Here is a 23,890-nt window from a genome sequence, read left to right as displayed (position 1 = left end):
GATAGATAGATAGATAGATAGAGGATGGATAGGTAGGTAGGTAAACAGATAAGAGTGGAGTGGAGTGGAGTAGAGTGGGTAGGATAGGATAGGATAGGATAGGATAGGATAGGATAGGATAGGATAGGATAGGATAGGATAGGAATATAGAATACAACAGTACCAAAATAAATTATTGCCTGCTGGTTGGGACCAACCTTTGTATTTTGTGCCAGAGGGCTACTGGGGAATGAGAATTCCAGAGGGCTATTGGGGGGAGGGGGGGAAAGAACCATACATAGATTTATTATACTATAAATGATGCCCTAATTTTCTTATTCATATTACATTATTTATATAATAAACTATTTTTTTCTTTTAAATCTAAGCTGACATGAAGGAATGAGCATGTGAATAAAAATACAATGCATTGGTAGTTGTCATCTTGTGGCTGCAATTGGTTCCAACAAAATGGTTGCTAAATGAACTTGGTGACTCTGTTATAAAGATAAAAAACCCCTGCAAAGATTGCCGGTTGCTGCTGTCTCTGGACATATCCTGTGCATGAACCATTTTCCTTCTTTTTCCCCCCATCATAGGGCAGCAAGACTGCTTAGATAAACTTTCTGACCTGCTTTTCTCTGCAACTACAGGTTATCAAGCTCTGGGACCTTAATTAGTTGCTTAGAACCCTTTGGTGGCTGGCTGCTACTGCCTGAAACTGAGCAGACTTTAATCAGTTTCGCACTGAGGACTTTTGTATAATAAAGGAGCACATTGGTTAGAAAATGATTTTTTTTAATTATCATTTTCTACCGTCATGTTTGTGAACAGTTGCTCTCTGAGACAATTGCTTAACAAGGGATACCTGTATAAATATGTCTTTGATAAGGTATTCCGTTCTGATTAAGATAATATTGTGGCCTCAAATGAAACAAGGTTATACCTTTTAACATTTAGGGGGGGAAATCTTTCAATGATTGTATGTGTGACCATAAGTAATGCAATTTACAGTACAGCCAGCCCATCATTTTTTGTTCTAAATATGTTATTCCCAATTATGAATAGGTTTTAGATGTTAATGTGCTGTTAATTTATACTCCAAACATTTGGAATTTATTAGTTTTTGAAGACATTTAGATTTATTGTACCTGCTCCAAAGGATCATCGTGAAAAATCCTGGGTGTATCAGATATCAAAGGCTGCCTTGCTGAAATATGACATTCTAAGCCATTGAATTGAGGTTTTATTGAGATAAAAGAAAAAAGACTCACCAATATAATTCCAAGTTCAATTTACAGTTCAAAAACTACCAATTTTAACTGAGATTATTGTTGTGATTACCTTTTATTTTATTAAAATTTTATCTAATTTTCTCTGTATCTTGTGTGTTATTTGCATACGTACAATTTTGGTTTTTTCCTCTTTTTATTAGCAGTAAAGCAGTAAAATAAAACCTGTTCAAATGAAATTTATTTTCAAACCGACATGATTACTATCTCACAAAAGTATTACTGGATATGAATAAATAGTGGCAGATTTCAGCTAGGAAGCAACAGTTCTGATCAAAAGACAAGAGACAGGAAAACCTCAATTCACAGATTATAATTCAGTGGACTTGATATACTGTAAACAAAATTTTGCTTAGTTTTACCTTTAAACAATGAACATTGTTTCCAAAATAGTAAAAGATCATTTATAAAAATACATTATTTGTGTCTATTTACACTTACATTTTTAAGCAAATGCTATAAATTGACATAAAATGACGTGACTTAGTTTTAATACAAAAATTCAAATTTAATGGGTATTCAACTTAATGGATACCTTTTTCTTCTCAAAATGGTCTGTTAAATTGAGGTTTTATTGTATATTGAAAAAGCAGGCTTGATGACAAGAGATGGTAAGAAATAGTAGATGAAAGATCAGTTGTGATAATTGTTATAATGTAAATGTGGTATTTGACTGAAATGTGAAGAAGGATTAAAGCAGCGGTCCCCAACCTTTGTGGTTTGGCAGGCCAGCTTGGGAGAGAGGGGAACCAGTTTACATGAGCAACGGGCCAGCAGAAATGCGCATGAACACACAGTTTGATTTGCACAAGTTGAGCGATGCGTGTGTGTATACACAGACCTGACCCGCTGCTTGCACAAGTTAAGCTATATACATGCACTGGCCCTCTGGCTTACGTGGCCCGGTTCCGAATAGGCCATGGCCCGGTAGCGGGCCACGGCCAGGGGTTGGGGACCCCTGAATTAAAGTATTTTTACCGTACTTGGTTATCTACCATGTAAAGCTTAAAGAGCCTCAGTACCTGACCCAGATCAGAAATGTCCTTATTTCTAAGTTTGTTTTTCCAGAAACCTGACAGCATATTATTCTTGAAGGAAGCACAGTTGAGAAGACAAAATTATTTTTCCATGCAGTCACCCCTAAGTATTTATATAAAATTTCAAACCTGAAGTTAAACAGTCCCTTTTAGAAATGTGACTTTTGAAAAAAAAATTAGTATTGACAGTTAAGAAATGGTGTTAACATTTGAGGGGACTGATCAAGGTCAGATCTTAGCTGCACATTCAGATTCCCTGGAGTGGAATTTTCTGAGGTTTTTTGGGGGGGGGTGGAAAAGAGACACTCTTGATGTTCAGGCTTGTACATCATAAGATTTAGTCATATACAGATGCTAGAAGACTAGTTATATCTACAGCTCACATTATGCATTTTATTTCTACCATAACTTCAGGGGCAGTTGTCAGCTAGCCATGAAGTAAACATTAGTTAAAAAAAGAGAGTTGTGATAAACTGGTTCCATGTTTTCAGGCTAGAACCTGTTTTTTCCCCAAATAAATTAAACAAAACGACTACCACTTATATAAATATTAGTGCAGGTTGTTAAAAAAAAGTCTTTTGATTTGAGCCCAAATCCTGGTGGCTTCATGGACATATTCCTATTATTTTCTTGGCAACAGTTAAAGTAAGGTGTACCTTAATTTAGCACAAAGCAACTGCCTACCTAGATCAATATTTCTCAACCTTGGCAACTTTAAGATGTGTGGACTTCAACTTCAGTTCTGAGAGTTGAAGTCCACACATCTTAAAGTTGCCAAGGTTGAGACACACTAGCCTAGATTATAAACGTAGAACTATATGCATCCAATTCCTTAAAAAAGCACATACAACTGTATAAGCCAAATCATTAAGAAATCATGACTAATTGTACATTTATAAGGAAGTGTGTCTTACTGAATCCAAGGGGATTTATTCTTTAGTTTGGGATTACATCCTTTGATGATTTAATAATCAACTTTTTAGATTTCTTTCAGAAGTACTATTTTGAGAAGTGTATAAGAAACACAGGGACGCGGTGGCTCAGTGGGTTAGGACGCTGAGCTTGTCAATCAGAAGGTTGGCAGTTTGGCGGGTCGAATCCTGAGTGCCGTGTAACAGAGTGAGCACCTGTTACTTGTCCCAGCTTCTGCTAACCTAGCAGTTCGAAAGCACGTAAAAATGCAAGTAGAAAAGTAGGGACCACTACGGTGGGAAGGTAACAGCGTTCCATGTGCCTTTGGCATCTAGTCATGCCGGCCACATGACCACGGAGACGTCCGCGGACAAGCGCTGGCTCTTCAGCTTTGAAACGGAGATGAGCACCGGCCCCTAGAGTCGGAAACGACTAGCACGCATGTGCGGGGGAACCTTTACCTTTACCTTTTTATAAGAAACACACTAAGAATATTTGCTTTCTTCCAAACTTTGTACCTCATCCATAGTGCAGCTCCTCCTCTTCCTTGTCCTGGGTACCTTAAGGGTCACTGTGGAAGGACTTCCTTGATGCTTTACTTCCATCTTATTGGGCTGCAAAGGTGAAAACTGAATTTCCATTTCAGGTTTTGGAAAGCGGCTAATTTGTTCACTCTCAGAAGACACTTCATAAGAATCTAAGACAGCATCTGGTTGGTCCTACAAGTATAACAACATGACATAAAATGAAAAGCAGAAGAGAATACTATTAGGTTTGCCCTTAAAATGAGGAGCAAAACACAACTTCAGAAAAGGAACAGAAATCTCTAAGGAAAAGTGACTCTGTTGCACACTCTATGTCCCTATTCAAATCTTTGCAATAAGTCTTACACTGTGATATCAAAAACTTGTCCTATCAAAGGAGAAATCCATGAAGTAGTTTTACTGCAAGACAGAACATTGAAAAGCAGCACAGAAGTGCATCAATAAACTTCAAATGATTTATTCCCAGACCAGTTTCATTTGAAAACTAAACATCTTTCAGCAAAGCAAAATCCAACACCAAGAAGCAGAATGCTCGAACACCGGGATGGAGTAAAAACCAAACAGTTTAATATACCAAGCTTTCGCTGGCCAACTGCCAATGTCACCAGAGTAAAATTGCTGGAGGAGAACGCGTTTATATTACTGGCATCTTTGCGCTCTGCTCATAGAACGCATCACAGGTCTATTTACCTCCGCCGGCCGTATTGTCCCGAGCTGCCTTGCACTCACTCTCATGAGTGTGCTCTCGAATTTAGGGCATTGCGCTCTCCTCATAGAGTGCGGATGTGTCCGGATGCCTGTTGTCAGGGGCGAATCGTGAGCCATTCTTTCTGCCACAATCAGTACCCTCGTCATTACCCCACGGTACCCTCGTCATAATCCCACGCTAGATGTTTTTGGGGATTCCTCCCCCCTCCTCCTTTTTGCCTATTGCAATGCAATGACGCCATGCGGCCATAAGGTCCTGATTCTGCCTTCAAGGCACACTCCGTGAGTGCTTGCGTTGCTCGGGCTGTTCTTCTTCCCAGCTCCTAAAAGCTTAATAGGCAGGGAGCAGATCTATGCGGCGGTTAATTGAAAACTGGTCCGAGAACCAGGCTTCTTTAAGCAGCCAGCCACCCTTGGTGTTGTCCTGGGCAATAGCCTCAGCCCCTGCCAAGTGAAAGATATGGTTATGACTGGCCATGTGCATCCACACCTGCGAGTATTGTTCTTGCTAACAGCAAGCTCATGCTCATGCATCCTGGTTCTCAATCGTTTTGCTATCTCCCCAACATAGTTACAACAACAATCCTCACATCTCACCCTATATATCACTGAGGACCTTTCCTCATTGGGGAGCGGGTCCTTTGGACACATTACATTAGCACGCAGGGTTTGGTCAGGTTTATGGGCGATACTGACATTATAGGGAGCCAATATCCGCACCGTGGCTTTGGATACACCATGGATATAAGGCAGCGTTATCCGTACCATTGGCGTGCCCTCATGTTGGTCCTTGAGGGGCTCATGTGGTCTGCTGTATCGTCTGATAAAGTGTAACAGATACCCGTTGCTCCTGCAGATACGGTAGAGGTGACACCTCTCCACCTCCTTTGCCCTGTCCGTACTGCAGTGTGTATCCACCTGCTTGAACAGTGTCTTGATACAGCTGACCTTATGGGCTAATAGGGTGGTTGCTCTTATAATGAAGGATCTGTCAGTATGTGTGGGTTTGCGGTAGATGGATGTGTGGAAAGAACCGTCTAATTGACAGTTGACCAGCACATCCAGGAAGGCCAGGGTTCCATTGGCCTCCTCCTCCGCTGTAAAGCGCAAAAACACCAGTAATATAAACGCGTTCTCTCTTCTCCAGCAATTTTACTCTGACGACGTTGGCAGTTGGCCAACGAAAGCTTGGTATATTAAACTGTTTGGTTTTTACTCCATCCCGGTGTTCATGCATTCTGTTCTTTTATTAACATGCCCGGGATTCGTATTTTTAGCCTAATCAAAGAATACACACACACACACACACATTGGAATCAGTTTTTGATTCCTGCTAACTGTGTGAACCAGTCTCTGCAGTTTTCTCGGCAAGATATTTGAAAATGGTTTGCTATCGCCTCCACCCTAGGGCTGAGAGAGAATGAGTTTGCTTAAGGTTATCCAGCAGATTTGTTTCCTAAAGCAGGACAGACTCACAATCTCCTTGTTCCTAGGCTGAGGCCCTAACCACTACGCCAAACAAGGTGGGTGCTTACCAGAATATTATCTCCTGAAGATACCTTGCTAGACTGTTGCAGCAATGAGCCATTTCCAGTAGTGTTGCACTTTGACAAGTTAGCTTGTTTTTCTTTAAGCTATGGAAGAAAGAATTTGATGGGACTTTAAGATCTCCATTGTTCAGAAATGCACACGGTTTCATTGCCACCAGTGGTGTAAGAGGCCAAGGGGAGGACTCTAATTTCTACCATAATGGTGCTTTGATTTGGGCGTGAGCTTGAATGGACTCCAGAAGATGGTGGAGGACAGGAAGGCCTGGAGGAATGTTGTCCATAGGGTCGCGATGGGTCGGACACGACTTCGCAGCTAACAACAACAATAATATCCTCCTGATAGAACAGCACTTAATTGCAACTTTATCCTGTTTCAAATATCTTGTTTTGTCAATTATATTAATAATATATGCTGCTTTGTCAAATTATGGGCTATGTCTGCTTGAGAAAATGGCACCCAAAGAAGCAATTAAAAAGAAATTAGTTCCAAATAATGTGTCGGGATATCTGGAATCAAATCCACTCTTTGAAAAAGTTTTACGGCAACTGGAAGTTTGCTGTATCAAAAGAACCAGACAAAGCAATCACTTTCTTCTAATAACTATAAAAACAGTTGGCATAAGCAACAGGCAGTTCCCGACTGCATGTGATTTCCAGTATAGGAAATATAGGCCACTTGGGGTAATATTATTTTTTAATTGGGTGGGATTAGGATTGGGAGTCTTCTGGAAGACACACTTCCATTTCCATTTTTATAACCCTCTTATTCTTACCCCCCAAACCCCAAAAAACTGCAGGGCCAAGATTTGGGCATTGTGATGCTCAACATTGGCAACACAATTCTGAGCCATTGGAAGAGATTATAAATGTGAGCAGTTTGCCTCCAAAACTAATTACTTTCTGTTTTCTCTTCTCCACAGATCTCCCACTAAAGTAAAAATAAAAAATAAAGCCAGCTTTAGTGACATCAAATATGGCTTCCCCAGTTGATTGCAGGAGTAAATTGAGGCCCTCAAAGCAAAAAATAAAATAAAAATGGTGGGCATTGTTTCTTTCTTTCACACACACATTCTTTCAACAACACTAATCTACCACCAATAGTCTTTAATTCAGGAATTTAACCAATTTTACAGAGTACAGGCAAAGAAGAACAATTGCTAAAGATCCTAATTGAAAGATGTGTTGTACTGATTTAATCTTTTTAATCCTTCTCTTCCAAACTAAACATAGCTGAAAGTTAACCAGACACTAGAGTCTTGTTCAATTTAGAGAAACTACTTCAATTATTAGATTTTTAAGTGAGTAAGCTCTGGAGTGCTTAGCTCACTGAACTAATACTTCATGCTGGATCAGAATACAAGTAGTACAAGATCAATATTCCATATTGTATATATGTGAGGGTTCAATCCTCAACGAAGATTTATTTTGCCCATTTTAGAAATAACCTATTTTCCGGGAGACAGGAATGGTATTTGCAACCATTAGCTTACCTCCTGATTTGCCTTCCTGCCAATAAGTTCTCTTTTAAATTTATTTATTTTAAGAACTCTTCTCTTTTTGTGCATTACACTCTTTTTGGAAAGGCTTTATGAAACAAAAAGAAAAAAGTATGTGGCAGGATTAGGAAAAGAGAACAACCAGATTCCAGGTTTAATCTTCTAGAGAAAGGGTCCCCACCCCACCCCACCCTGGTCTGTGAACCAGCATTGGGCTGTGGCATGCTAGAAACCAGGCCGCACAAACAAGTGAAGCCCCATCCACGGGATGCAGGTAGCACGTAAAACCATGCCCCCTCCAGTCCGTGAAAAAAACTCTCTTCACGGACCCAGTCTCTAGTGCCCCAAAGGTTTGGGGCCAACTGTTCTAAGGATCTTGCTTTCTTGCTCTACCAATGGCTATGAATTGATTGCTGGAGCCCCACTGGGGGGAAAAAACACTGTTTATGGTATTAGGCTCTTCAAGAAAGCTAATTATGGGTTTGCTTCCCCTCTCTTATAATGCTAAAGCGTAGATACAATCCAGAGCTATAATTCTATGAGCTTCTTATCTATAGAGGGATCTTTGCAAGATGGGCTAGGTCTCTGATAGTTCATGCATACGCCTGGTGTTAGGTCCTGAACTCTGATCCAGCTTTAGATGCTCTCCAGGACAAACTGTAAGAGAGCATGTGAGTCATACAGCTGTTGGGTTCTGCTTGGCTGCTTTGGTTTCGACTCACGGGCTGTTTTTCAACTTACAATCCTAAGTCTTGCAGCAGGTTCAGAGATGACTGCTTCTGGTTGACTGGAAGCTGCTGGTGAGCATCTATCAGCCAAACTGGGGTCCCACATCTGTGGCCCTGGCATAGGATCACTCTTATCACAGGAAAATAGGGCATGTTGCTGGAAGCAGATTAGAAGGAATAAAAGATTTCTTTCATGTTAGCTGTATGCTGGAAAATGTTAACATTAGAGAAAGTTATTGAGCTGCTATAACTAGACTCATACCCCAATAGATATTAACATTTGGGAAGAGCCCCAGGTTGTGCGGAGGCAAGAGAACTGGTCGACGGTCTTGAGTGGAGTGGGAGAAATTTGCTATATTAGCTTCAGTACAGCATACCAAACCAGAGTTACTCTTAAAGGAATGGAGAACTTTGGAATATAACAGATACAAAGCCAAAATTGCCCCATTCTTACCTGAGACCCACAATGAAAGAAAATCTGCATGCACAAAACTTTCCATGTGGGTATTAGAGCAGAACATATTTGCTCTGCCCTAATACTTAAGATCTTTGCTTCACCCTAAGACAGGGGTAGGCAACCTCGGTTCTTTTATGACTCGTGGACTTCAACTCCCAGAATTCCTGAGCCAGCACAGCTGGCTCAAGAATTCTGGGAGTTGAAGTCCACGAGTCATAAAAGAGCCGAGGTTGCCTATCCCTACCCTAAGACCTTCCCCTTCAGGTGGTCCTCAAAATGGAAGGGAAATGCACCAGTCCTTTACCCCACCCCCGCTAAGAAGACTTAAATTTTTAAACTACCATTACCTGCACCTGCTTAGAGTTACCGGACTCTTCCAGCTGAGTTTTTTCTGCTCCATTCGAAATAGTCAACACCGCAGAGGCAACATTCTCGCATCCAATCTCAATTAGTTCCTTGGAATCAGCATCTCGCAATCCTTCAGGGATAGTTTCGTGTTCCTTTACAGGAAAAAGGAAAAAAAGACATTGTATATTTAGCTCAATAGGTTCAGACAGGATCAATAAGAACACAGTTTAAAACGTAGCGATGTGTGGATCAATACGGGGATTTCAGTACATCTTCTGTTCAATAGTATTTAATTTAAACATATTCTTTATTCATTGCATCTGTAGCCTGGTTTTCCTTTGGGAATTTAAGAAGATATACATGGGGATCTCTCTTTGTTCTCTTCCAACATTGCTTTTAAATAAAATAAGCCTACTTGATTATTTGCAAGATTTGTAAACTACCTCAATCAGTGGAGATTCTGGGTAGGTACACAGCAATAAAAACAAAACATAAAACTTAAAAAAAACCCCTCTTCTACTTCCCTGAGAATGTGGTCTAGCACGAATCCGAAAGCTCAGAAGGCTAAACCTCCTGTCCCAGTGACTGACCCAGATTGGATCCTAAAAAAAGGATACTAATGTAATTGGTGCTCGTTATATTTCAAGGTCAAAGGCAAATTGAAATAGGGAGGTCTTAATGGTCTCAGAAGTTGCCCAGGAGAAAAGGATCAATGGTACTTTCAGGAAACCTGTTCCATATCATGAAGGCTATAAATGAAAAGGCCAGCCACCTGGCTCACATCCCCTATACCATGGGTTGGCAACCCACGGCTCTGGAGCCACATGCGGCTCTTTCAGCCTTCTCCTGCAGCTCCCAGTCCGTCCTCTGACATTTGCAAAGAGAGAGACAGAGGCAATTGCGCTTCCCTTCTCCCTCTCTCTCTCTCTCTCTCTCTCTCTTTCTCTCTCTCTCTCTCTCTCTCTCTCTCTCTCTCTCTGTCTCTGTGTGTGTGTGTGTGTGTGTGTGTGTATGTAACTCATGCTGTCCTCTGAGAAGCTGACAAGCTTATTGGGCAGGGCTCCTGCCTTTGCTGCGTCTTCACAGGAAGCAGCAGGAGAGCCAGCCCAATAAAAATGTGTGTCAGCGTGAAGCCAGCTTGCCAGGTGAGGAGGGGGGAGAGAGGGAGAGGAGGGAGGGAGGGAGGGAGGGAGAGAGAGAGAGAGAGAGAGGGAGAGAGAGAGAGAGAGGGAGAGAATGCTTGTAAATCAAGAATAGCCTGTATCAGAATAAATTCACATTTGTCATTATTATTAGTTCCAACAATGACCTGACAGTTGCAAACCAGCCTATGCTGTGGAAGCACTTAGAATTGGAGAAAGAAGAGAGATACGGACTGATGGTGATTTTGCACCTCCAAAGGTCGCACAAGATTCTTGTGAACTTTCAATCAGCAACTTTAAATATCAAGAGCCTGCCCTGCAGCCAGAGGATGTGGAGAATGCAGTGCTTAATTATAGCCACTGATAATCTCTTAAAAGCGATGACAGAAAACACTAGTCCTGTGTGAGGGCTAGATTAAAAGAAAAATCCCCCTTGATCAACCTACCATCATATCTAATTCAGCATTCATCCCCTAATGGCCACCCAGGTGTAACTCGGAAATTCTCTCATGGCCGTTCCCCAGAAATTCTTCCTCAGAGTCACTGTCAAGAGTGAAAACTTGGAAGCTACGTGTGAGTCACACAATGCAAGTGTGATTGACATCACTCTTTCTAGTTGTGCAACTAGGCTACACTTCTCTCTGCGTAAGGCAGATCTCTCCTAGTATCAAGTTAGTTGAAGTAGTGTGTCTATTTCCTGACAAATAATGAGTGCATTGTCTCCAGAAGTTTCCTTGTGAAGGTAAACTTGTTCTCAAAGCTGTCAACAACTCCCCAAAAGGCTTCCATCAAATATGCCCTCTGGAATGAGGTTTCCCACTCCCGAAAAAGTCTGGGTGGTTCCCATCCTACTGGTGTTTTGGACGGGCTTGAAGATCTGGCTCTTCAACCAGGCCTTTGGTTAGGATGGGTATAGCTACCTCCAAGGAATAGATATGTGTTTTGTTGCTACCCAGTTTTCCCATCTCTGCTTTCTCGGTTATCGTCTTTTATTGCTACATTCCTTTGTTCTTTTATAATTCTCCTGTTTTCTTATGAGCTGTCATTGGAAATCAGGTGGTGTGTGCATCAATTAAACAATGTTGCGAAGTGGCAATAGGCAGACGTTGAGTGTTCTTGGAGCACAGATGTCAAAAATGCCAGATGGTCATAAGAACAAGGAAATCAATTTGCATGTACGTACAGATCGACCTTCGATTACCTTGCCAAGACCATCATCATCATTTTTAACCGTATCTGTGCTCCCATGATAGGCAAATTGAGAACAGCAGAGGAAAGACTTGTGAAGGAGTAACAATACTATACAAACCTTCCCAGAAGATTTCAATACCATCTTTTTCAATTCTTCCATTTCCTTATCTTTCTGTACATTACTTGAGATTAGAGAACTCAGCTGAATTTCCAGAGCTGCCACCAATTCGTCTCTTTCTACCCGCCATCTTTGAAGATCAAGGTCTTTTTCTGCCACAAGTTTTTCCTGGAGAAAAGACATGACAGATGTGTTGTTTTCTTTACGATTCCTTGTAGCTTACAAACATAAAAACAAAGTAAAATATAAAAGCCGATAAAAACAGAAACAACCACAAAACATAAAGTGGTAAATATAATGGTGACCATTCCCCAATGGCCCTTGGGAATGGTCTTTAACTGTCTTTAACTCCGGAAGACCAACAATGAGGTGGGTGTGTTCATAGATATGATCAAAATTGTTATGATGGTGGCTCTGGCAATGCAATCAAAGCTTTGAAAGTTTTTCAACTGTGCCAGAAAGACCCAACAAAGACTCCACTTCCTCAGGGTCTTGCGGAAGAACAGGGTAGAACAACGGCTAATGACCTTCTTTTACTGGTCTACTATAGAGAGCGTCCTCTCGCACTGTATTGTGACTGCTGCGGATAGGAAAGTATTACAGAGGGTGGTGAGCACAGCATAAGACATTGTGGGCTGTCCCCTGACACCACTGGATGACATCGCCAGGGCTCGCTGCCTTGGAAGAGTGAGGAAAATTCTCAGGGATGACTCACACCCTGGTCGGTATCTCTTTACTCTCCTACCATCGGGTAGGAGATACAGGAGTATAGCCAGCCGTACCAACAGGCTAAAGAACAGCTTTTATCCATGGGCTGTTAGGCTCTTGAATGGGAAATAATTTTATAATTTTATGTATGATTGACTTGCGAGGCCGGTGTGTTGTGCAATTAGCTCACATGGTGTAACAAGATGGTGGGTTTGTTGTCACAGTGGCCACCATTTTGACTTTTTTTTTTAACCATACCCCATGGATACCCCTGGCCAACAATGAGGGTGCTGGTGTATGCTAAATCTAATATAGAGGAAGATGTTGCATAACCTAGAGACTATCACAGCAAACATTGCTCAAAACCCTCACCTTCCTTATTTGGGAAACCATTAAATAAGTGGAGGATGACTTGAGAGGGCCAACTCAAAGCAAAGGAGGCTATCTTGTAAGCACCTTGGTGGCCAACAAGCATTGGGATTAAAAGACATATGGGTCAAAACCAACATTTTAGACTGCATCCCAAAACGTACTGGTAACCGAAACAGTAACCCTGGAATTTTGATTGCAAGTTGCTGCAGTCATACATCAAGGCACCATGTGACTGCTTTGCTCAATCACTACAAGCCCAGCACTCCGAATTGTGGCTGTTAAGTGATGAGTGGGTCATTAAGCAGAGTGTGCCTCAGGGGATGGGGGAGGCCCTGGCATGATTTGGAGAAAGAAATCTTCTGAAGGACCGCAAGAACGGCACTCGCTTGCAGGATGGCTCAATGCAGGCTTGGTAGGAAAGCCATGCCTCACATCAGCTGGGCATGACTGTAAACAGCTGCAGAACAAACCAAAAGTAAGTGGATAAGGGTGGAGGGGCCGAGGTCTCCAGGATCCAGTTTGCCGCTGGTGAGCCAGGTGGGCAGCTGAGATGGTGAGGAGAGAAAGGTGAGCGGTTGCAATGTCTCTGCAGCAAGTCATAAGGATTTTTTTTATTTTAATTTTTTTTGGAGGGGAGGGAGAATTGCCAAAGGCCTGGATTTTGATCACATGACCACAAGGGCATTGCAACAGCTATTGTTTTGGACAGAGAGCTGTTATAATATTCAACAGTCATGAGAATATTTTGTGCTAACTGTAATTTCTGTGTAATTTTTAGAGGCAGCCTTGCACAGAGTGTCCTGATAGAAATCCTTGGAAATTATTATGATCGGTCACATAGTCAGCCCGATGTTTAGACTATCACAGGTAGTCCTTGACTTGCAACAGTTCATTTAGTGACCTTTGGAAGTAACACTGGCACTAAAGAAGGTGGCTTATGACCGTTCTTCACACTTATGACCCCTGAAGCACCCCCATGGTCATGTGATCAAAATTCAGATGCTTGACAACTGACTTGTATTTATGATGGTCGCAGTATCTTGGTGTCATGTGATCGCCTTTTGCGACCTTCTGACAAGCAAAGTCAATGGGGAAGCCAGATTCATTTAACAATGGTGTTACTAATTTAACAACTGCAGTGATTTACTTAACAACTGTGGCAAGAAAGGTTGTAAAATGTGGCTAAACTCACTTAACAACTGTCTCACTTAGCAACAGAAATTTTGGGCCTAATTGTAGTCGTAAGTCAAGGACTCCCTGTATTTTTTTTTGTTCTTGTTGAAGGACTTTCTAGTTTTTAAAGCTACAGTGCATTATAACATGTGCATGTGTGTGTGCATGTGCTCTTACATACATAATTTGTCTACGTACACATGCACAATAGTAAAGCACAGGATAAATTGGAAGGCATTCATTCACAAGTCTTTCTCTTGGATTTTTTCCAGAGATACAAAGAAAAAGCAAAAATTCACTTACTGCTTCTGTGAGTTGCTTGGCATAATATTCTTTATCTCCAGCAAATTTTTTCATCTCCTTGTTTCGGAGAGTTTCTGCTTCTTTCGCCTGAGTTATGAGGAGCGTTTTTTCTGCCAGCCACTTCCTATGATCCGTTTCATGCAGTTCTTTGCATTCCTGTTTTAAAAGGAATCAGAGTTACACCTTTTCTTCTAAAGGAAGTGAAAATGCTCCATTGAAATTTGAAAATCTCCACTCCCCTTCCCCAAATCTCTCAAAGCATCCTTGCCTGCCTGCCAAAAGAGTAAGCGTTTAAATATCAAATTCACATGTGACACTGAACTCTGCATTTGTGAGCTCTATCTTCATTTCTCTCGTCTTGTTTCATGTGGATTTGAGAAACACAGGCTTTATACAAAGCCATTTTTTTTCATGAAAATTGCTTGTAATCAAGGAATCACAGGTCTTTTCAGTCTTGACCATTATTTGGTGCCAGATCATCCTTTTTCTCAAGGTAGGGTCAAAAGAGGCAAGATGGAACTCCAACGGTATGATTCGAGGTTTGCAGGCCCAACATACATAGAAACAAGCAGAGCTTTGACTGCACCACTGTAGCTGCCATCTTGAATTTTTTTTTGACCACTCTGTGGATACCCCTGCTGTATATGCATCCATTCATGTGCATAAGGTGCATATACATTCACTCCTTTCATACTGGAAGGGGAAATAGGTTTTATTCTATCTCCCATTTATTTGCCTTGAATCCGCTTGTTTTCCTTCATGATCCTGCTGACAGACTCAATATTCAGCTGAATAAGATTAAGGAGTGGGTGTCCCAGTCCTTTTTTTTTACCAATTCTGTTCAAAATGGTGGCTTCCTTCTTGCCAATAGCATTGGATAACAATATGTTAGTACAAACCGATTAAGCCCTTCTCTTCTAGAGCTGACACCATCCAAAGCAGGGGTCTTCAAACTTGGCCTTTTTATGACTTGTGGACTTCAACTCTCAGAATTCCTCAGCCAGCGTGCCTGGCTGAGGAATTCTGGGAGTTGAAGTCCACAAGTCATAAAAGGGCCAAGTTTGAAGACCCCTGATCTAAAGAAATACATTTTTCCATATATTCTACCCAAGAACCTAAGTGTAGTTAGTGGGGAACTGAAATTCGCAAAAATTAGAATCATGCTGTTTTGATCATATTGTTGTAAAAATCCTTGTTCCTTCTGTCAAGACTACCGATGCTAGTTTATTAGGGGAAATTTTTTGAGAAACAAACAAGACATGCACATCATCTCCACAAGTAATTTGGCATGAAATCCCATATTGCCACAGGAATTGACGCATTACCTCCAATTTCTCTTGCAATTGTTTTAATTGTTCGTGAAGCAAGTTTGTGTCTTTTTCACAGCCTTCATTAATGTCTTGTGACCTAGGATCATTCTTCTGCTCCTTTAGTTCATGGTATCTTTTCTCCCATTCTTTCAATTCTACAGCAAAATATGTGCATTAGCAACATGACATATAATTGCAAGAGACCAAATGAATCCCATTAGCAGCAACCGAAGATAGTCACAATTTGCATACCAAGATTACAGCAGGGGTCTTCAAACCTGGCCCTTTTATGGCTTGTGGACTTCAACTCCCAGAATTCCTCAGCCAGGCACGCTGGCTGAGGAATTCTGGGAGTTGAAGTCCACAAGTCGTAAAAGGGCCAAGTCTGAAGACCCCTGGATTACAGAATTCAAGGAACTGGTGCAAGTTGAAACTTCAGAGGATCAAGAGAGACTGGATTGGTCGAATTCCCTGCCCTGTGAAACCAAGGGTGCAACTTTCATGATTACACTCTCCTGTAAAGTGCTGATATATCTATATAAGTAGTCCTCAAATTACGACCACAATTGAGCCCAACATTTCTGTTGCTAAGTGAGACATTAGTTAAGTGAGCTTTGGCCAATTTTATGACCTTTCTTGCCACAGTTGTTAAGTGAATCACCGCAGTTGATAAGTTAGTAAACCGGTGAATCTGGCTTCCCCATTGACTTTGCTTGTCAGAAGTGGGGGGGACTGAGAGGGAGAGTGAGTGGCCCAAAGGTGGGACTAGAATTCAGTCTCCCAGTTTCTAGGTCAGCACCTTAACCACCACGCCAAACTGCCTATCCAAGAACACCAAACTGGCTCTAATATTATTATTGCGGTTTATTTCACAGTCAGCCAGATGTTTAGACTGGATTTTGCATTTTTGTCCTCCTACTGAATCCTTCCCAAGGTCCTGGGATAGGTAGGTATTGTTTGATCATGTTAAAGGTATCATCAGAGGATTAACTTACTTATCCTGTAGTATCATTACTGTAATATTACAATAATAAAAACTCTTGGATGGCATTTAGGGAAAAAAATCTTAATTGGTTTTTTCTACATTTGTACACCACTTGAGTTGGCTGGCCATTAAATTTAAAATAATCAAAATCACCATCGTTTGAAAAAGCAAAAGCAGCTTTATTTGGAATAGATTACATCCTACAAGAATGCCTTTAACTCCATCAAAAAGTAACACACACCCCTCTCCCAGGCCATTAGGAAGGACTCTATAGGTGGATAAAAATGCCAAATCCAGTCTAAATATCTGGCTGACTATGTGACCACCTATAAAAACAATTTGAACCTGGCCAAGATGTTGAGACTCTAGAAAGAGTACAGAGAAGAGCAACAAAGATGGTTAGGGGACTGGAGGCTAACACACATAAGGACCGGCTGCTGGAATTGGGTATGTCTATTATTATTATTATTATTATTATTATTATTATTATTATTATTATTATTATTATTATTATTATTATTATTATTATTATTATTATTATTATTATTATTATTATTATTATATTATTTAGGGGACTGGAGGCTAAAACACATAAGGACCGGCTGCTGGAATTGGGTATGTCTATTATTATTATTATTATTATTATTATTATTATTATTATTATTATTATTATTATTATTATTATTATTATTATTATTATTATATTATTTAGGGGACTGGAGGCTAAAACACATAAGGACCGGCTGCTGGAATTGGGTATGTCTATTATTATTATTATTATTATTATTATTATTATTATTGTTGTTGTTGTTGTTGTTGTTGTTGTTGTTGTTATTGTTATTATTATTATTAATCATTAATTATTATTAAAGTGTGGAGATTAGTTAATAGAATCATCTTTCTACTCTAATGAAGAGAAGGACGAGGGGTGACATGATAGCAGTGTTCCAATATCTCTGGGGCTGCCACAAAGAAGAGGAAGTCAAGCTATTCTCCAAAGCACCTGAAGGCAGGACAAGAAGCAATGGATGGAAACTGGTCAAGGAGAGAAGCAACCTAGAACTAAGGAGAAACTTCCTGACAGCTAGAACAATTAACCAGTGGAACAACTTCCTCCAGAAGCGGTGAATCCTCCAACACTGGAAGTTTTTAAGAAGAGACTGGACAGCCATTTGTCTGAAATGGTATAGGGTTTCCTGCCTGAGTGGGGGGATTGGACTAGATGACCTGCAAGGTCCCTTCTAACTTTATTATCATTATCATTATTATTTCTGCCTTGAGTGAGAACTCTTTGCTCGATAGTGCATCAGTTTGTTTTCTTGCCTTATCCATGGCATTCCCAGTTTTCTTCAATGCAAAAGGTTTAAGGATGCCAATATTCTTTTTATCCTGATTCAAATAGAAATAAATATGTAAGTTTCTGTCTCTCCAGAAAATTCCAAAGATACAGCCCTGTAAAGAAGTTACAAGCAAAAACAATCCTATAACATTTTTCATGGATGAAAAACATCTTTAGGACAAACGTATTTAGCTGGGTGGCATGCCTATTTAGGTAGTCCTCGTTTAGCAACTGCCTTGATTAGCGATTGTTTGCAGCTACAACAGTGAGAAGGTCGCAAAAGGTGACCCTGTGACCTTGGGACACAGCAACGGTCATAAATATGAAGCAGTTGCCAAGTGTCTGAATTTTGATCACATGACCGTGGGGATGCTGCAAAGGTCGTTACTGTGAAAAATGGTCATTAGTCGTTTTTTCCAGTGCCCTTGTAACTTTGAACAGTCACTAAATGAACTGTTGTAAGTCAAAGACCGCCCATAGTTGAAATCTACATCTCAGCTTCAAAAGGCCGCCTGGCATTTGTGCAAGGGAGCAGAAGGGATAACGCACATTATCCTCCATCGTGGCTTACCTGCTTTACATTTTTCATTCTCTTCCAACGTTGCCTGAAGCATTTGCTCTTGTTCAGACTGAGTCTGTTCTTGTTCCTCTAAAGTCAGTCTCATGTCTTCAATGATTTTCTCTTGGCAACGTACATCTGAAGTTCGAAATAAAAATGGCTGCTCTGTAAACCTTCTTTTGCAATCCTTCCATGAAATAGAATTCATTGAGGAACAGGGAGACGCGGCTCTTCCTGTAGACCTCAGGACCATTTTTCTAACCCGAGTGATTCCCCGCTTCAGCTTCCTGCTATAGGCAGAAAGGAAGCACGCTAGTGGGAGGAGCAAGGATTTTACTCATATAGTATTTCATATCAACACATATATAGGTTAACAAAATGATAAGATCCAGGGGGAATAAGAAGCAGAAACATTTAAAGCATGCACACGTGCACCCCACACACATTCGCATTCTCATTCTCTCTCTCTGTCTCCTTCCTAGTTGTTACATACCTTCACATGATTTCTGGTACTGCTGTGTCAGGTCCTCCAACTTCTTACTCAGATCATCCTGATTTGGACACAGAAATAAAAATACCAGACATAAGACACTAAACATTTTGTAAAAAAAAAAATTACCATAAAAACTGGTAATTCTAAAAATCAGAATTGCCTATGTTCAATTGCAGGTAGCAGTCCTAAATACGCATAGCAGTAACCCACGTTAAATTCAGACTGTCTTTGAGTGAATCTCTCTGGACCTTCACGGTCTTGGCAAGCAAAGCACCGACTGTCTTCACTAGGAACTTCACATGCAAAGCACAGGCGGTCTTCACTAGGAAATTCACATGCAAAGACTGGCTGCACTCCCAGGGCCATCTTACGCCAGTCATCGTCAACCCCGCTTCCATAATGTTACCAAGATCAAAATATTCTCTGGCACCTTCTTAAATTGCTGGATCGTCCTCTGCTTGAGATCTAGTTCTTCAGTTAGCTGGCCTTTGGCCTTCTCAAGTTCGTTAACTTTGCTCCGCAACAATTTCTCTTCAGCACGCATGGTGCTCACCTGTAAAAAGATTCAGTGGGGGTAGATGATACCCAGTTGGGGAACGCTACTTTTTCCACATATCTGGGTTGCAATTTGAAATACAGAGAAGGAGGACAAATCAAGCACCGATGTGAGCAGATAGATGACTTCCAGCAGGAACATCTGTGCTCTTTTGAAAGAACAAATGGAGTGTCAGCGCTGCTAACATCGGATGTTCTTGCTTTGACAATGTATGGAGATGCAGCCATTTTCCTTCTTATGTTTTACTCTTAGAATTAGAGTTAGAATTAGATGATACTGAGGGGGAGAAGGAGGAATGTGAATGGGAGTTAGTTAGACATAACAATACTGGAACTGTGTGAGAATCAAGGTTTTTTGAAATAAGAGATGATAAGAAATGGGTTGGAGAACTGGAGGGAAGCCTGCATTTCAAACTAATTGAAGAATGTGATTTATGACTGTTCATTAGAGGAGGGAATTGTGCTTGATACTATGTGCTCAGGGGAGGGGAATTCAGATTTTGGCTTTGCCTATGTACGTGCGGATTCTATGCTACTCGAATAATGATACTTTAAGATAAACAATGCCTCAAAGTTCTTTGAAGAGTTTCATCTGTCAGAACCATGACATTGAGCTTCTAATAGCAGGGAGGAAAAAAGACCTTGATCTAGACTAGACATGTCAAACACAAGGCCTGGGGGCCGGATCCGGCCCACGAAGTGGTTTCATGTGGCCCGCGAAGCCATCCTGGAAACAGTGAGGGAACGGCCCCCACTGCCTTGGCCCTGGCCCAGAGACCCTCCTCCTGCCAGAGACCCTCAGATCTGCCCCACTCCTGCCCAGGCCCCCATAGGCACCCTTGATGCAAACGATGTAGAGCTGGCCACGCCCACCCAGTAGGCCACACCCACCCTAGCCATACCCACCCGGCCCCTTGAGGGCAACCGCAATGCTGATGCGGCCCTCAATGAAATTGAGTTTGACACCCCTGATCTAGACTTAGGTGCAAGAAAAAAAAGGAAAGAGCCAGAAAAATCTGGAAGTTAATGATAGTTCTGTTACCCCAGTGGGAATGGAAATTCTCCAGTGATGCTGGCCTAAACAGGCTTTGAACAAAATCCAAACAAAAGATATCCACCGCCATCAATAAACCTTCAAAAGAGGTTCTCAACTGATGACCATAGAAGGCCAATCTGTTTAGTTTCTTCCTGGAATGCTGCAATTTAACCCGATTTTACATCTTCAAGCATGACTTGAAGACTTCCGGTGGCTGCGCGGCGCCGGAGACAGCCTCCCCGGGCTGCCCGCGGCTCAGCTGAGTGATTTTCGCCCGAAACAGCGCCGATCAGCTGTTCGGGCGAATTTGAAGCCCCCTCCTCGGGAGAAGAGGAGGGGGTGAGGCCCCAGGTAGGGGTAGAGTTCTCCGGGGCCGCCTGAGCTTGGAGCTTGGGCGGCTGAAGGATTGAACTCCCCCGAAGCCTGGGTTGCTCCCAGCTGGCTGCGTCTCTGCTCCGGATTTCTTGGAGCAGAGCCAGGCGTCTGCGACCACCCCTGCCTGAAGGAAGGACTATGGATTAAAAGGAGCAGGCAGAGCGGTACAAGAGGGAAAGGTGAAGAGGATTATTTTATTTTACTCTCGAGCTTGATGGACTTTTTAAACTAAGTGAAAGTGCGTCACAATTGAAAGTAGAAGATGGCGGCTAAACCTCCCCCTAAAACTCTTCTGAGTGGTGGATCTTCTCCGGTGCAACAATCATCATTACAGGCGTTGCACCCTCCTGATGTATTGACACCGAAGGACTTACGAGATGCTCTTGAAAAACATGCCCAGGTAATTTTGGAATCAATGGGTGATAAATTTGCACAGATGGAGGAGAAATTGGAGAAACTGGAGGAGAGAATAGAAGAGAGGATGGAACAGAAGTGCAGCGTGATGAAGGTAGACATTTTGTCTAAAGTGCATAAAGTGGCGGAATGTGTGGAAGATTTGGATGAAAAAGTGGATGATTTGATTCAAAAGAATGCCATATTAGAAGCAAAAGTACGGGAGAATGAAGATTTAAGAGATAAAATGGAAAGAGAATTAAGTCTTGCTCAATATTACCAGATGCAGTTTGCTGTTAGAATTAGAGGCTTAAAAGAGAATACTAAGGAAGATCTAAAGCAGCTGGTTTCTGAGGCTCTTGAAGTGGTATTGAATCAGCCAGCATCTGAAATAAGAGAAGCTATGGATAAAGTGTTTCGTGTGAATTCATGGATTGCTAGACAGAGAAAGTTGCCTAGAGATGTGGTGGTTTACTTTGCTAAAAGAGAAATTAGAGATGAAGTTATACAAGCTGCCTATGATGCTAAAGTTGTGATTGCTGATCAAGAAGTCTTGGTTTTAAAAGAAATTCCTCCAAAGATTTTAAGGAGAAGGAAGGACTTTACATTTCTTGTGCAAGAGCTCAAGCAACGAGATATAAGGTTCAGATGGGAGATTCCAGATGGGCTGATGGTGATGCATGAAGGTAAAAGGTACCGGCTGATTACTGTGAAGCAAGCGCGTGACTTCTACAATAACGTTTTAAAAGCAACCCCATTAACACTTCTGGAAGCTGCAAAGGGATCTGGAGAAGGAGAACATCAAGAGGTTGAAATAGAGGAAAACGGTGCTGGAGGAGATCAAGCTATAACTTCTTTGGATGATCCTAGAGAGCAAAGGGTAACGCGTGCTGCTTTAAAACGAGCAAAGAAAATAAAAGAACAAGACCAGCAAAAGTCTTTGGAACTTCCACAACGTACTTACAGCCAAGCAGTGGGAGGAGCACGGCCTAAAGAAGATAGTCCTGTCAAAGCAGCGCTCCAAGAGCTTTGGGAGGATATACATGGCAACTAAATTTTTAACTTGGAACGTTAATGGACTAAATTCAGCACAGAAGAGGAAGAAAGTTTTTCAATATTTAAAACAATTCAAGATAGATGTCATATGTTTGCAAGAAACGCATATTAGAGTTTTGGATCAAAAGTATTTATCGAATTCAAGGTTGGGTACGCAATTTGTTGCTTCTGCAATGAATAAGAAAAATGGAGTGGTTGTTTATGTTAAAAGTACCTTAACAGCAGACTTAATTGAAGCAGATAAGCATGGAAGATACGTTATGATAGAGCTGCTGTTAGAAGGTAAAAAGACGCTTTTAGTTGGACTATATGCACCTAATCAACAACAAGCTGACTTTTTTAGTTTACTTCACACAAAGCTTACCCAGTTGGATTATAGATCTTTTATTTTTATGGGGGATTGGAATGGTGTTTTGGATGTACAGATGGACAAGGCTGGAGCTTTTAAGCGCATTCCAAGTCATGCTAGACTGCCTAAATCTTTTTTTGAAATGAAGGATGACTTGGAACTGCGAGATATTTGGCGTGAGAGACACTTGCAGGAAAAGGATTACACTTTTTATTCTGATAGACATCAATCTTTTTCGAGGATTGATTTTATTTTGTTGACTAATGATTTTTTTTGAGGACTAAAAAGGTGAAGATTTGCGCAAGAACTATCTCTGATCATAGTCCAGTTTGGTTAGAGATTGATAAGGAGAAAAGGGATAGGCGCTCGTGGCGCGTCAATGAGAATTTGTTTAGAAATCAGAGAAATGTGGAGGAATGCAAACAGCGGATGAAGGATTTTTTTGAAATTAATATGAACAAGGGTACCTCTATGGATATGGTGTGGGATGCTAGCAAGGCCTACATGAGAGGGGTGTTGATATATATGAATAATAAACACAGACGTGCTGTGGAAGCTAGGAGGAAAGAACTGGAGAATGAAATAAAGGAAAAGGAAAAGGCTTTGATTTTGAACTCAGAGGATGTGAAGATTAAGGAGGCTATTAAACTGTTAAGAGGACAATTTGATAAATTAATGGCTGACCAAGTGGCAACCAATCTGCGGTTTGCCAGGCATAATACTTTTTGTAACGCTAATAAACCAGGTAGATGGCTAGCTTATAGATTGAGGAAAAAACAAAGGGCTTCTAATATAGATAAGATTGAGCATAAAGGAAGGGTTGTGTTTCAACAGGATCTTATCAAGGACGCTTTTGTGGATTTTTATTCTAAATTATATGCTAAGGAGAAAATTAATGAAAAAGACATTGATATATATTTGGAGAATGCTAGCATCCCGGTTCTTACGCAAGTACAAAAAGAGGGGATTAATCAATTGATTACAGAAGAAGAAATTTTTTACAGCAATTAAGGAACTGAAGGTGGATAAAGCACCAGGTACGGATGGTTTGACTGCGGCCTATTACAAAAATTTACAATTAGAGATGATAAAACCGTTAAAGGAACTGTTCCAGACAATCCAGAGGGGGGGAAAGGTGCCACCGTCTTGGAGAACAGCTTTTATTTCCTTGATTCCGAAGGAAGACCAAGATGCTACTCAAGTTAAAAATTACAGACCGATATCGCTTTTAAATACAGATTACAAGATATTTGCTAAGGTTTTGGCTAATAGACTGATGAGGGTTCTGCAACAGGTGATTCATGGGGACCAAGCGGGATTTATTAGTGGTAGGCAAATGAAAAATAATGTGAGGCATATAGTTGATGTGTTAGAGTTTTTG

At 41.2% G+C, this 23,890-nt stretch overlaps 1 protein-coding gene across 1 annotated transcript in view; it reads right to left on the bottom strand.

The window, feature by feature from the left end:
• Positions 1-23,890, bottom strand: part of KIF20B (kinesin family member 20B) — a 69,420-nt gene that overhangs the window by 10,093 nt on the left and 35,437 nt on the right. Inside the window, exons 21-29 of the mRNA XM_081328444.1 lie at positions 19,176-19,298; positions 18,746-18,803; positions 18,265-18,390; positions 15,385-15,524; positions 14,060-14,215; positions 11,504-11,671; positions 9,052-9,204; positions 6,009-6,107; positions 3,739-3,939 (exon numbers count right to left, since the gene is read on the bottom strand). Of these exons, the coding sequence (XP_081184570.1) occupies positions 3,739-3,939; positions 6,009-6,107; positions 9,052-9,204; positions 11,504-11,671; positions 14,060-14,215; positions 15,385-15,524; positions 18,265-18,390; positions 18,746-18,803; positions 19,176-19,298 (1,224 nt within the window). The remainder of the gene's footprint in view (positions 1-3,738; positions 3,940-6,008; positions 6,108-9,051; positions 9,205-11,503; positions 11,672-14,059; positions 14,216-15,384; positions 15,525-18,264; positions 18,391-18,745; positions 18,804-19,175; positions 19,299-23,890) is intronic.

Source organism: Vipera berus (assembly GCF_964194415.1).
Source record: "Vipera berus genome assembly, chromosome: 5".
NCBI lineage: Eukaryota > Metazoa > Chordata > Lepidosauria > Squamata > Viperidae > Vipera > Vipera berus.
This window is presented reverse-complemented; position numbering and strand designations above follow the sequence as displayed.